The 14,931-nt window shown below is 37.5% G+C and overlaps 1 protein-coding gene across 1 annotated transcript in view; it reads left to right on the top strand.

Annotated features, from left to right (window-relative positions):
- DNAH14 (dynein axonemal heavy chain 14) overlaps positions 1–14,931 on the top strand; it is a 400,834-nt gene that overhangs the window by 273,370 nt on the left and 112,533 nt on the right. Inside the window, exons 52-57 of the mRNA XM_070474451.1 lie at positions 972–1,142; positions 4,512–4,679; positions 5,821–5,913; positions 9,239–9,436; positions 12,079–12,240; positions 14,654–14,845. Of these exons, the coding sequence (XP_070330552.1) occupies positions 972–1,142; positions 4,512–4,679; positions 5,821–5,913; positions 9,239–9,436; positions 12,079–12,240; positions 14,654–14,845 (984 nt within the window). The remainder of the gene's footprint in view (positions 1–971; positions 1,143–4,511; positions 4,680–5,820; positions 5,914–9,238; positions 9,437–12,078; positions 12,241–14,653; positions 14,846–14,931) is intronic.

Below are 14,931 nucleotides of genomic sequence, written 5' to 3'. Positions count from 1 at the left end.
TTTGTAAGGCACCATACAAGGAATCTGAGACAACTAGTGCTCAAGCAGCTCCAGCTCCCCAGAGGGTTTCAGCCAAGGACTTTGAAGGACCAAGTGAGGGAGGGAGTAACAGGGTCCATGATCAGCTCGTGCACAATGCTCTAATTGGTTGATGGTGAGGTAACCAGGCCAGGTCACAGGGGTGAGCATTATCCATCCTTAGGCTCCAATAGGTCTGGGGTCTATGTTCTCCTGGTCATCAGTAGTAAATTATTCAGTTTGGTGGGGTTTTAGCATCTGTATAAAAATTCAAGAATTGTGCATCAAGGTACTTCAAAGAGGAACTAAAGCCGAGAATATGAGGGAGGGGTCTGTCCCCATGAGGGGATGTACTGGGTAAGATTCTCATCAGGAAAAGAAGTGATGAGGCTATAACATACATTTTGGTTTTGCTTTATTTCTGAGAGTTTATTGCAGCTCTCAGACAAATGAAAACATGCATGCATTTCATAAACATGCTGAATTTTCACAAGCCTTGCTCTTACACCAGAGAATGTTGCCAATGGTGCTGATTTAGCAATTTTCTGGATTAAAATGTTAAAAAAAAAAATCTTTTGGTTTGCTTTTATATCCCCTTGCTATGGGACTTTAGCCCAAAATAGTACATGTATTTGAAATGGGTTACAAATTTTTTAACCCAGATTACAATCTTAGAACATTAAGAAGCATCACTTATCTCCGGCAATCCTGTGAGGAGTTTTTGAGCCCTCTCCTTATAAGGGTGACGCTATACAAGTTTTCTCTGATTTATAACTTGTCCATCTCATCAGAAGTTCAGGTTATCACTTGTAGGAACCGACAATCCTTGCCTGGGATTATTGCTCTATTTTTATGGAAACATAAACCTGCAAAAAAGAAAAAAAACAATGAGGCTTTACTTTGCAATCTACCTGATAATGGTTTTTTAATTGTTGTTTTTAAATCCCTAATAGCTTCTCCTAGGTCTGCTGCAAGCTGACAAATTTGTTGTTAACTCCAAAGAGATGGCTGCTCTGTTCTTTGTTCATGAAGCCACCCGAGTGTTTCAGGATCGCTTACTTGAACAAGCTGAACAGGTGCTTTTCTATCAGATTCTTTCGAAAGAACTCGAGAATTATTTTCAGGTAAAATTATTTAAAAAATTTTTGTGAATGGTGTCTTGAGCAAAAATGCTGTTTTATAAACATCATCAGACATTTCTATGATGTTAACTAAAAACTTTTTTAACAATTCCATTTTTTACTTGCAAATGTCTAAATAATTATAGATTTGAAACAATTGATAAGGTCTTGATGCCTTTACTCATGTATTTGGCCTGTTAAGAGCCTTGAAATTGCTCATTTTCCTCCAGGACTGGAAGACGTGAACACTTTGACCCCTCATCCCTCTCCAGCCCTTTGAATTTTAGTTTGTGCTTGCTTCTCTAGTCCAGGTCACAAAGGAAAGTGCTTCAGTAACTGATTCACTAACAATTGTAACTAAATGAAGTGGTGAGCTCAACTCCATTACGCTACCTCTCTGCTAACTCCTCTCAATTCCTTTCCAAGGATGATGTATACATACATTTGCCTATACATATTTTTTTTTCCTTTTATCTTTTGGCCATGCCATGTGGCATGTAGGATCTTAGTTCCCCAACCAGAGATTTAACGTGCACCCCCTAGATTGCCAGCATGGAGTCTTAACCACTGGACCACCAAGGAAGTCCCCTTATATATTTTTTAGATAAATCACAAATTCAAAAATCTTTAAAAAATTTTTTTTCTCAAAGTTTATTAAACTGGGTATTTAAGACCTGTGCCTTCTATTGCATGTAAATTATGAAAAATAGATAATAAATATAAAGTAATAACAAAAAATGAGAAAATAAAACTTCTTAGCACTACCATTTAAAAAAATTTTTTTTTCTAGACACTCATCATTACTTTTCTTTAATCCAAGTTTTCTGCTCCACAGCCTAGACCCTTCTTGGTATCATCATTCATGTTAATCCATAACACTTCTGCCCTCCAATTTTTTAAACATCTCGTAAAACAATCTTTTCACAAAGTAGCTATCTCCACGTCCACCAACAGCTCCATCTACTTACCCAGAATTTCTCAGGGCTCTCCAGTGTGCAGTTCTTCTTGTCCCTCTTTGGGGCTACTCTTTGGTGATGCTTCACACTCATCTTACTCCTACTTTCCTTCACACAGGCAGTAGAATCTCCAGTCCTTTCTTTTCTCACTTTTGTTCCCTAACAACCTGAGAAGCAGTTGAATACAAGGGTTACAAACACAGGCCCTGCCCAAGTTCAAAGCCCACCCCTTCCATTTATGAGCTATGAAACCTTTAGCAAGTGACCCCTCTGTGTCTCGGTTTCCTCATCTCTAATGAAAAGGTAGTAATTGTACCTACTTCATAGGACTGTGGTAAGAATTAATGGCACTAACTTGTGTAAAGTGTTTACAACTGTTTCTGACACATGATAAGTGCTCAGTAAATGTAAGCTATCATTGTATTAAAAATGACCAGATCTTATATCTACTGTTCAAAGACAGGCTGGTGGTTTGGCAGAAAGAGCCTGAATGCTAGAGTTAGACCTTGGCTTGACTTCTAAATCTGTCTCATATTACTCTGGGTACTTCATTCTCAACATGAAAAACCATTTGCAAAACCATTTCCAGTCTTCCTTCACTGCATTCTGTGTACTACCCTGCTGCCCCACCCTGGTGTTTCCTAAATCAGTACTGATATTATCAGTCAAGCCTCCATCCATGTCAGAAGTTTGAGCCCCTCACCTCATACTTTGGCCAGTGCAGAATGGTCTCTGTTGTCTCTTCCTTTATTCATATAGGGACCTTCCCTTGGCTCACTTCTGACCATCCATCAAGATTCAGCTCACGCTTCCTCTTCTGGTGGTCTCCTCTAGCCTAAATCACATTCTTTCCAGGTTAAATGTCTTTGCATTGTCATAGGACTATGGGGTTTTCTATCCGTAGAACTAATTAGAATGTAATTACCTTTCCCTTTCTCTAACTGATGAGTTCCATGAACAAAATCGTTGATTTTTATCCCCACCTAAATCTCCAGAAACATCCTCCCTTACTCCTAGCTGGTACTTAACAAATACATCTGGGATGAATGAATAGATACAGGAATGAATGAAGGGATGCAAAGACTTTATTAAAATAACCATCTAAAGAGAGCTTATTTCTGTCCATGGAGAAGATCCTAAATTCTTGCCTTATACATTCCAACTTCAATTTAGTTTTAAGACTTTGCTAGACCAAAGAATAGGTGTAGAGGTAGTAGAAAATGAGTAAGCAAATACTTAGGGGAGACAGGTCTTTCCCTAGTAGGAGTTAGTCCCACAGACAGCAAGAACAGCTACAGTACCCCCAAATTAAAGAACTATTACCCAAATCTACTTTAAAAACTTAAGGATGTAAATTATTCCCATAAGAATTTGCATTTATACAATGCCATTTAGTCAGTTGTTTGGTTGACTTTTTAAATAATAAAATGTGATAGCTCTAATAATGGTTAACTCTTACAATGTACCTGTTTTAAAAGCTTTACCCATCATTACTCAATTAAATCTTGATAACATCTCTGTGATTTAAGTCTTGTTATAATCCTCATTTTACAAATGAAGAAACTGAGGCAAAGTGAGATTAAGAATTTGCCCAAGGTTGCATAGTTAGTTAAGTGGTGGAGTCCTGGCTATCTGACTTCAGATATTCTCTTAACCATCATATCATATTGTCCCTCGACCTTCCTTTAGCCTTTTGCTTAAACAAACACCTTCTGAGAGCCTATTAAGAATTTCCAGGGACAGACATCAACTGAGGTAAGTTCTAAAACCTCCATAGAACTAATGTAAGCCCTGCCTCCAAGCACCTTACAACCTAACAGGTGCAATACATTTCTGTAAGTACTGTAACAGGCCCATCCACACACCACCATAGTAGGACAAAAGAAGAAAGAATATTAATCTACCTAGTTTTAGGAAGAGGGAAATGGTCAGACTTCAAAGAAGGGGTTAGCCCACGAACTTGGTCTGAAAGACAGCAAGGGTTTGTCAAATGAACCAAGAAAGCAAATATGGAAGCTTGCAAATCTATGGTGGTGATTAACAATTGATTAAGGAAAGATTCTCTTTTTCAGATTGTTGGTGAGACCTTGTGGTATCAACATGTTATTCCCACAGCAGCAGTTGTTAACCTAGAGACTGTAGATTCTCAAAGAGTTCTTAAACAGAACTGTACTTCAGTGTATTTGGTTTCCTTTGCAACCCTTGCATTTTACTATATTTGTTTAAAATGTTGTTCTTATGAGGAGTCCACAGGTTTCACTGTCAGAAGGGGGTCCGTGGCACAAAAAAAGGTTAAGAACCCCCAAGACCTAGACCTACTATGCTAAGAACTTCTCTGATACAAGTATATTGTTTTAGTTTTGATAATAAGTAAAATTGTGCTATTAACTATTTCTATTCAATCACCTTACAATAGATCCAATGGACCAAAGAAAAACTGATGAATGACCCAGTTATATTTGTGGATTTCTTGGATGTAAACAAATCTCATAGAAAGAAGACCTATCAGTATACCAATGACTATAATAAACTTGCCGAAGTACTTACTGAATTCCAAATGAAGTTGAATTCAGCGTCTTTGGAGGTAGAGACACATACTATACAAAAATCTAAGGAATACTATTTTCAAATATATATTTATATACGCACAGCCTGGTAGCTCAATCAGTAAAGAATCCGCCTGCCAATGCAGAAGACTCAGGTTCATTCCATGAGTTGGGAAGATCCCCTGGAGAAGGAAATGACAACTCGCTCCATATTCTTGCCTGGAGAATCCCCATGGACAGAGGAGCCTGGTGGGCTACAGTCCATGGAATTGCAAAACGTCAGACTCGACTGAGCAACTAACACTACACATATGTATATGTGTATGTAAAATCAAATATTTTTGAGATGTATGTGTAAGAGCGAGAGAGATCAAAAACTGTACCCTCAAATTTTAGTGCAGACCAGTAGAAGTGTAGGTTTATATTGTTTATCTTATTTTGCCTCATTTAAATACAAGGTGCACAACTGAGGCGGTAAAATGTTGAATTATTAAAGTTAAGGGAATTAAATACAAGAGAGGGTGTGGCAACAAGTAGGAGCAATATAGCTGGGACTAATCCACAATCTTTCCCATTGCGCTGTGCTCAGTCACTCAGTCGTGTCCGACTCTTTGCGACCCCATGGGCTGTAGCCCCTCCAGGCTCCTCTGTCCATAGGGATTCTCCAGGCAAGAATACTGGAGTGGGTTGCCATGTCCTCCTCCACGGGATCTTCCCAACCCAGGGATCCAATCCAGGTCTCCCGCATTGCAGGCGGATTCTTTATCATCTGAGCCACCAGGGAAGTCCAATAGGAAACTACATTCCCACTGTAGTTATGAACAAAGGTGATTTGGAACATAGACACCAACAAAATCAGATACCATACACCGATTCCCTGAGGCTTGTTCTACCCCAAGACAGAGAAATAGAAAATCAGCCTTGATATTGCTGCTCTCCCCTTCATCCTCTTCCCTCAAGCCTATGCCGGCCTTCCAATCTTGCTCATAAGAATATTGGCAAAAGGACAGTTCTCATTGTGCACACTTATTTTCCATAAATGTAAACTAGTTTATTGGGTCTAAATTATTAGATTACCAGATTAGTCATTCTCATTTCTATATCTTGTATGTAAAACCACAAGGAACACTTAATTTTTCTATGCCTATAATCACTTTCTTTTTTCGCTTCCCCTGGTAGATTTCTCATTCCTTGGTATTTTTCAAGGAAGCCATAGAACACATTGCAAGAGCTACAAGGATCCTTCGACAGTCAGGAAGTCATATGTTACTGGTAAGAATTTAAATTTTTCAAATTTTTTTTAATATACAAAATAAAAATTAAGGAAATTCAATAAAAATCTGCTCTGGCTATACTCTGATATAAAATTAAAAGTTTAAAAAAGCAGTAGTGATAAAAGCAGTAAATAATAAAATAGTAGAATATTAAAAAAATCTACTCTGCTTACAGAAATTTAATTTTTGCACACTTTCTATTTATGAAAGCTCATATTCGTTGACTCATATGACAAGATTCTTGTCCTCTCAAAAGTGCATAAAAGTTCACCAGCTATTTGTTTTTCGATGGCATTTAATATGTAAAAACAGTGATGGGTCTAGCACCATCTCTAGCATATCTGCAGTATTGATACAGTGTCTGTGCAGGTGAATCTTGACTTCAAAAATAATAAAAATTCCTTGAATATAAACTTAGAAAAATGAGTCATTGCACAAAATTTTACTGCTTATGAAGGCAAATGAGAGTTAAGTTCTTGGAAATTTCACCAATACCTTAAATAGAGAAAAGCTTTCAGAAGGCTAAAATCCAACGTATTCAACCAATGATACGTCACATTCTTATGACTATTTGTTTAAGTTAGTCATTCAAATTATGTACTCAGATCACAAAAGAATTACTACTGGAATCAATAACAGGAAGAAATTTGGAGTATTCACAAATATGCAGAACCTTTGTAATACATTCCTAAATAACCAATGGGTAAAAGAAGAAATCACAAGAGAAATTAGAAAATGCTTTGAGGTGAATGAAAACAAAAGCACAACATACCAAAACAAAAAACAAACAAACAAAGAAACAACATAACCTACCTAAAGCAGTGCTTTCAGGGAAATGTACTGCCTCAAATGCCTATATTTTATTTTATTTTAAAATTTTATTTTATATTAGAGTATAGCTGATGCAGATGACACCACCCTTATGGCAGAAAGTGAAGAGGAACTAAAAAGCCTCTTGATGAAAGTGAAAGAGGAGAGTGAAAAAGTTGGCTTAAAGCTCAACATTCAGAAAACTAAGATCATGGCATCTGGTCCCATCACTTCATGGGAAATAGATGGGGAAACAGTGGAAATAGTGTCAGACTTAATTTTGGGGGGCTGCAAAATCACTGCAGATGATGATTGTAGCCACGAAATTAAAAGATACTCCTTGGAAGGAAAGTTATGACCAACCTAGACAGCATATTAAAAAGCAAAGACATTACTTTGCCAACAAAGGTCCGGCTAGTCAAGGCTATGGTTTTTCCAGTGGTCATGTCTGGATGTGAGAGTTGGACTGTGAAGAAAGCTGAGCGCCGAAAAATTGATGCTTTTAAACTGTGATGTTGGAGAAGGCTCCTGAGAGTCCCTTGGACTGCAAGGAGATCCAACCGGTCCATCTAGAGGAGATCAGTCCTGGATGCTCACTGGAAGGTCTGATACTGAAGCTGAAACTCCAATACTTTGGCCACCTGATGCGAAGAGCTGGCTCATTTGTTAAGACCCTGATTTTGGGAAAGATTGAGGGCAGGAGGAGAAGGGGATGACAGAGGATGAGACGGTTGGATGGCATCACCGACTCGATGGACATGGGTTTGAATGGACTCCGGGTGTTGGTGATGGCCTGGCGTGCTGTGATTCACGGGGTCGCAAAGAATCGGACACGACTGAGCGACTCAACTGAACTGAACTGATAGCTGATCAACAATGTTGAGATAGTTTCAAGTGGATAGCAAAGGGACCCAGCCTTACACATATATATGTCCATTCTCCCCCAGACTCCCCTCCCATCCAGGCTGCCACATAAGATTGAGTAGAGTTCCCTGTGCTATATAGTAGGTCCTTATTGGTTATCCATTTTACATATGGTAGTGTGTACAAATCTCAAGTAAATAAGCTAAGTTTCCACCTTAGAAAACTACAAAAGAAAAGAAAACTAAGTCCAAAGAGGAAGTTATATGAAAGAAAAGATGAGAGAAGATAGTAAAGAATAGAAAAACAATAGGAGAATATCAATGAAAACAAACAAACAAAAAATGATTCTTTGAAAAGATCAACAAAACTAGCAAATCTTTAGAGAGGATAATCAAGAGAAAAAAAGGCAAGAACACTCCAACTATTAAAATCAAGTATTTAATACACCTTGATGAAATGTACACTTTCCTCGAAAGACATAAATTACTGAATGGAAGAAATATAAAATCTGTACTTATGTAATGAATAAAAAGATTGAATTAGGAATTTTAAAACTTCCCACAAAGAAAAGACTAGGGCCAAATGGCTTCACTAGAGAATTCTAACATTTAAGGAAAAATTAAATCAGTCCTTTATAACTCTTCCAGAAAATAGAAGGAATACTTCCCAGCTAATCTATGAGAACAGTATCACCCTGATACCAAAACTATATAGACATCATGAAAAAAGAGAACTACATACCAATACCCCTGTGAATATAGTTATTAATTTTTTGAATGAAATATCAGCAAACTGAATGTAACAACATATGAATATTATGTATCATGGCCAAGTGAGTTTTATTCTGGGAATGTGTGTTTGGTTTAACATCCCCAAATCCATTAATGGAAAAGGAATGAACTGCTGATGCACACTACAACATGGAGAACCTCAAAACCGACATGCTAACTGAGAAGTCAGATGCAAAAGACTTTTTACTGTATGATCCCATTTATAGGAAATGTCTAACAAAGGCAAATCTATAGAGACAAAAAGTCTATTAATTGTTGCCTGGGACTGGAGATTAGAAAGAGGATTGACTGCAAATAGGCTTGAGAGATATTTGGGGGATGATAGAAGTACTCTAAAAATGGATTGTGGTGATGGTTTCATAACTCTGTAAATTTACTAAAAATCATTTAATTGTGCACTTAAAACAGGTATAGTCTATAGTTTGCACCTAAATAAACTGTTTTAAAAGGGTAAAACTTTATCATCATTCCCAAAGAGCACTTCTTGAGTGTTATTGCCCACAGTAAATGGAAAAAGACTTATCTGAATCCTTACAAATGAAGACTCAAATGTTGATAGTCACATTGCAATGATTTGTAAGCCTATCTATGCTATTTTTCCAGATAATCTTTTCAGCACAGTTATTTCATGTAGTTCAAGAGGCTATGAAGAGAAAAGATTAAAATATTGAAAGTGTTTGAGTGCCTTATAAGATTTTGATAAAATACTTTGTTTCATGTGTTTATCAAAGCATTTAAAAGTAGTCTTAGGTAATTTCTATTTAGAAATAAAAATAAATGATTTCTATTTCTGAAAGATTTAAAAAGATTTCCAGAATATATATAAGAATCACATGTTGGATTTTTTTTCTTCCCAAGATTGGAATAGATGGATGTGGAAAAGAAACTTGTGCAACTCTGGCCTGTTATTTGGCAGAATACAAAATATACCGGGTACCTTTATCTCACAATTATGCCTACTTAGAATTCAAAGAAGATTTCAAAAAAGTGTTTATGCAAGCAGGATTAGAAGGCACCCCTTCTGCTTTGATAGTTAGTAATTTGAACCTAGATCAAGTAAGTACTTTTTGTTTTTATTATTTGCTAAAGTTTAATATTTATGTGGGGTATTCCCAGGTGGCACAGTGGAGCCCTCCAAATTTAATATTTGAAAAGAAAATATTTATCTATGGTCCTATTAACCTGCCATATCAATTCATTTCATTATTTTCCATGCTTATCCAATCATAGCCTATAGAGTTTGTAAGTTTGCAATCATTCTGTAGATAAGTTTTACATAAGTACCACAATAAAAGAATTTTCTGTCTCTATAATTTTAATTGACTAATTGAAAGTAATTTATCTGTGTAACTAAAGCCATCCATTTTACATTAAAACCAGTTTTATAATCTGTCTTTTAAAAATAGCTCTATCATCTGCATCCACTGTTTGATCATATAATCTACAATGTGCTCTCACAGAGTTTGAGGCTTCTGTTTCTGTCTTTTATCCTTCTGCTCAAGTTTCACCAAAGCCGAGAACTTTCTTTGCAGCTTATGCCTTACTTATATGTAAGCAAAAAATGTTAATCACTCAACTTTTTAAAAATCTATCCTTTTGTATAAGTTATACCCTTCCATAGCCAAAGCATAATTAGGAATACTACCTCAGATTGTATGTACTTCTTTGTGGCAAAATTTCAAGGGAATATTGTTTATTATCTATGATCCAGAGGTGTATAGTTATTAGTGTTGTTTCAAACTCCCGTTTTGTTTTTTCTCCTGATACTGGGCCTCTCTCCCTAGAGTTGTATGTGTCTGTTTGTTTTTTATGTCATCTTCTGAAAGTAAATCCAAGGGCCATGTCGTATCTGCAATTCTCCATAATATCCAGTTTTTCTGCTTTAACTATATATTCTCCCCTTCCCAAATTTGAATATCCTGCTCCTTGATCAGGTTGAGGTTTCTGCCAGACACTTTCTAGATTTCAGAAGATGTAGTTTCTTCCCTGCCAAGAATGTATCATTCTAATTTAAGAAACTGTTTTTCAGAAATCCACTGTCAAAGCTGAATTGAACATGGCTCCCATGTTATTCAGGGGTTTCCCTGGTGGCTCAGCTGGTCTAGAATCCACCTGCAATGCAGGAGACCTGGGTTCGATCCCTATGTTGGGAAGATCCCCTGGAGAAAGGAATGGCTACCCACTCCAGTATTCTGGCCTGGAAAATTCCATAGACTGTATAGCCCATGGGATTGCAAAGAGTCGGTCACAACAGAGTGACTTTCACTTTCACTCTCCACGTTATGCAGAACTTTAAGGTTATTGCATCTCCTTTCCAGACTTTTTCTAGCCACATCATTGCTTTCCACATGAATCCAAAAAATGGTGTTAAGACTTTGTTAAGTTTGTTAACATTTGTTAAGTGCATGGTACCAGATGGTGAGCTGCAGTTTAACAAAAGACCACAAGAGAATCTGAAAGAGAAGTTTATTACTCAGGTTCTGCAGGAGGCACACAGCGTGCCTTGAGGGAACCCATGGGAAGTCAAGGCAAAGTGCAGAGAGAGAGAGAGAGAGAGAGAGAGAGAGAGAGAGGCGGGGGGCGGGTAGGACCCGGGCACACTCTTTGATTGGGGATGCAATGCTTTGCAGTGCTTTTGGAGTTCCCAGGCTAGGGCCAGATTGGCCAATTCAAACCCAACAAGGGTAAGTTCCGTGGGGGTCTTATCTAAGGAGCACATAAAGGGAAGGCTCTGGGAAACAGGGAAGACTGTTGACACAGGGCTGTTGGGAATACCAGAATTTACATTTGCTTGTAACTCTGTGGGTTTCTATCTAAGGCATGTACATCCTTGAGAGGTATAATGTCAGCTTAAGTCCCCCAGCAGACTACTTGGCCAAACAAAATGGATGCTGAGGCAGTAATACTATCAAGTAATTTAGCTAGACTCTCAACAAGTAGGCAATAATCAGAGTATTTAATAAATCTTTGGCAGTTCTCCATCACATCTTAGGTGAGACAGGAAAGCAGTTAGCCCCATGTCACCTCTGTTGGCCTCTATTGGACACAGCCCACCAGTTCTCTGCCCTTTCTCAACTGGGCTGAAATACCATGTCCCTGTGAGTGACTAAAGAATACTGTATCTTGAGGCATTGATAATGCTAATAATGCTTTTTTGTTAAAAGAAAGCTTGGATTTATTCTAAAAACCAAAATGCTCATACTTTTTTATTACTCCTCTGGTAGAATTTCTTTCATTGCTTCTTCTCCTCTGTTACCTTCCCATTCATTTTGGAACCCTTTATAGAGATGTTCTCAGTTAAATTAAAATAAGCTTTTGGCCATGTGATTTCTAATAGTTTGTGTAGTATTCAAACACAAAAGTAGACATACCGAGAACTACTATAAACCGTGTGAAGCAGAGTCCCTGCTCACCTTAATTATTGTACCCACTCCTCCCATGCCTCTTCCCCAGTGCACAGCACAGTGTTTGGCATACTGTCGGTACCAAATCTGTTTCCCCAATGTTTGAATAAATGAATGAATAGATGAAGCTTATTTTGGCTCAGAACAAAATGTTTTTGATGGGTTCACATTAAGAGAAGTTATTTTTTTGATCTAAGTTCTCCTGAAACACTATTGCTTTCTTGATTTGCTCTATCCAGAGTAGAATACATGCCCAATCTACTCATTCCTGATTAAATGTATGTTTTTCCTAAGGAATTATTTATGGAAGATTTGAACAGCATTATTAATCTGGGGAAAATACCTGACTTGTTTGAAAATGAAGAGCTGGATGCGATTGCCCTCAGGCTTAGATCTCTTGCCGAAGAGTCTGGTTATGTTGATAATAGGCAAATTTTACTTTCGTTCTTCCAAAAGGTACATTTTTGTGAATTGTCTTTATCAAATTGTCATATTAAATTGAAAATAGACTATGTTCAAATTTCACAAAAATTTATGCCAGTGTCCACTATTTGTTGAAAATAATCCTGCAATGAACATAAAGGTCTGCATAAAAAAATAGACTATGTTTATAATTCTGTACATAAATTTCAAGTTGGATAATTTCTTTGGTTTTTTACATGAGTTTTTAAAGCTATAATAATGACTGCCAAAAAAAAAAATGACTGCCATCCTTAAACATAGAACACCATAGGCAGGACAAACATGAGCAAGAATCTGGGACTGACTGGCTAATAATGACTTAAAAAAATAATAATAGCTGAGGCAATAAGAGAAATAAGATCCCAAGATTACTTCACACCCTGTGATCCCTTTCTACCCAATGAGGTTTTCTATTTCAGTTGTATGCTGGTAACAAGCCTGGAAAGAAAAGAAACAAGAATTGCTCATCCCCTTAAAAAGCCCTAGAACTGTCCAGGAGGTTATGGGTCATCCAGGTAGAGCAGATAATATTCAGAATGAATTCAGCAGTGAGCTTGCTGTGAAAGAATCAGCTTGATAAGAGATATAAATTGGACAAATTACCTAGGCATTCTGTATCTTTAAGACATGATGACTGACCAGTGGCTCAGTGAACAGATAGATATGAGTACCCAAGCCAAAATGTTCACTGGTAAAGTACCCCAGGCCAACTTATTTCTAAAGTCAGCTTCTATCTTTTATGGAGACATTTGAAAATTGAACTGAACCACCATCCCTTCCTCAGCAGATGCTTAGTGATCTTGCACAACAAAAACACGTAAAAAATTCTGGGAATGGAATCCACAATTGTATGAGCACAATATAATATAAATGGATGTTTGAATTGAGTTGTATTTTAGAATGCTGCAATAGAAAGAAGGACAGGAGTTATCCTGAAAACTTGTGACACTCAAGCACTTCTTTACAAAATTGGTTTACCCAATAGATTGTGATTGGAAAAGGAAAATAAATTCTGATTTAGAGTGTGGCGAATAGTGCCCTCCAGAAATAAAAAATAAGAATCCCAAGTAGAAATCAATTTTAATTTTATATATATGCCATACTTTCAAAAATGATTTGAGTTTTTTACAGTAATAATAAACAGTGAAAACACACCTTAAACTGTTGGATATCCTGAAGTAGGATTTGCAAATGGGCAAAGCAGAGAGAGGTGATTCCGTTTTGTGGGTTTTCCCATGCGGCTCAGTAAAGAACACGCCCACCAGTGCAGGAGACACAAGAGACACATTTCAGTCCTTGGGTCAGGAAGATCCCCTGGAGTGGGAAATGACAACCCACTCCAGTACTCTTGCCTGGAAAATGTCCATGGACAGAAGAGCCTAGTGGGCTACAGTCCATGGGGTCGCAAAGAGTAGGACACAATTAAGTACACATGCAAATTCATCTTCAATTTGAAGATTTCTGTATTTTGTGAATTTTGCATTGAGGAGTTGCATTTGCTTTTATAAAAATTTTAAAGACAAGCATGAGAGGGGAAATCTTACCCTTTAGTCTTCTTTCAGCTTTACTACTCTTACTTGGCAAAATAGGTTGCTTGATACTCAAAGATGTTATCACTTTGTACAAGTCGAACCCTTTGAGTTAAATGGATCATTGACTCACTGAAGCTGCTTTCAATAATGTGGTTTTATCATTAAGTGACGTATGAAATGAGGAAGGAATCTGTGCCCTGTGGTCAGTCCTTCCAAGAAGCCAAGAACAGCAACAACTCAATCAGGTTCTAGGTGGGGCAAGGATGCAGGCAAACTTCTTTGAAGCCAGCACTTTGCCTTGGACCTGAAAAGTTATATAGAATCTAATACTGCTTGGCTGTAATCCTGCAGCTGTGGGAGTTTGTTAGTATCTCTGTGGTGTTCTGTACATAACATTGTTCTGATTCTCTGCATCTCTTTTAGCTTTAATTCATCTGACTGTTTCTTACTTTGAGTTTCTGTGAGTCTTAAATGCACTCCACTCCAGAGGAAACAGTTAGTCAGACCCATCACCATCTGATATAAACTGCCCTACTGAATAGAGCTCTAGCACCAGATCCCCTTATAAAGGATGGTTTATACAAGGAATATTCTGAGTCCAGTGACTCCCCTACCCAGTCCATCCAGCTGAAGTCAAGAGGGTGAGGTCCCCTAGAACAGAACCTGGCTCCTTTCCTCAGAAGGGCTCTGTGAAGCTTGTAGTTTCCCTTGGAAGGACTCTGGTTTATGACAGACACTCAGTACATTATTAATAGGTTTCTACTCCCCCCATTAAGGAAAAAATTGAAACAAATTTTAAATGAAATTTTAAATATAATATTTCCTTCAAAGCAGTGGATTGCATTTAAACAAATCATGTTGTCATTAATTTTCAGAGAATACACAAAAATCTTCATATTTTTATGACCATGAGCCCTACACGACCTAACTTTCACCAAAACTGTAGACTATATCCTTCCCTGATCAGCTCCTGCACGGTTGATTGGTATGAGAAGTGGCCAGAAGAAGCTCTCCTGATTGTAGCTGACGCTTTCTTAAGAGAAAAAGTGGATATCAAGAGCAGAGAGGTAAATATAACCCCTTTAACGAAATCTAATGCAAGTGAAGATTTCAATTTATTATCAGAATCCAACAACACTACATCTCTGAATGA

This window comes from Odocoileus virginianus, chromosome 11 (assembly GCF_023699985.2).
Source record: "Odocoileus virginianus isolate 20LAN1187 ecotype Illinois chromosome 11, Ovbor_1.2, whole genome shotgun sequence".
Taxonomy (NCBI): Eukaryota; Metazoa; Chordata; class Mammalia; order Artiodactyla; family Cervidae; genus Odocoileus; species Odocoileus virginianus.
Note: the sequence above shows the minus strand (reverse complement) of the source record. Positions and strands in the feature narration are given on the sequence as shown.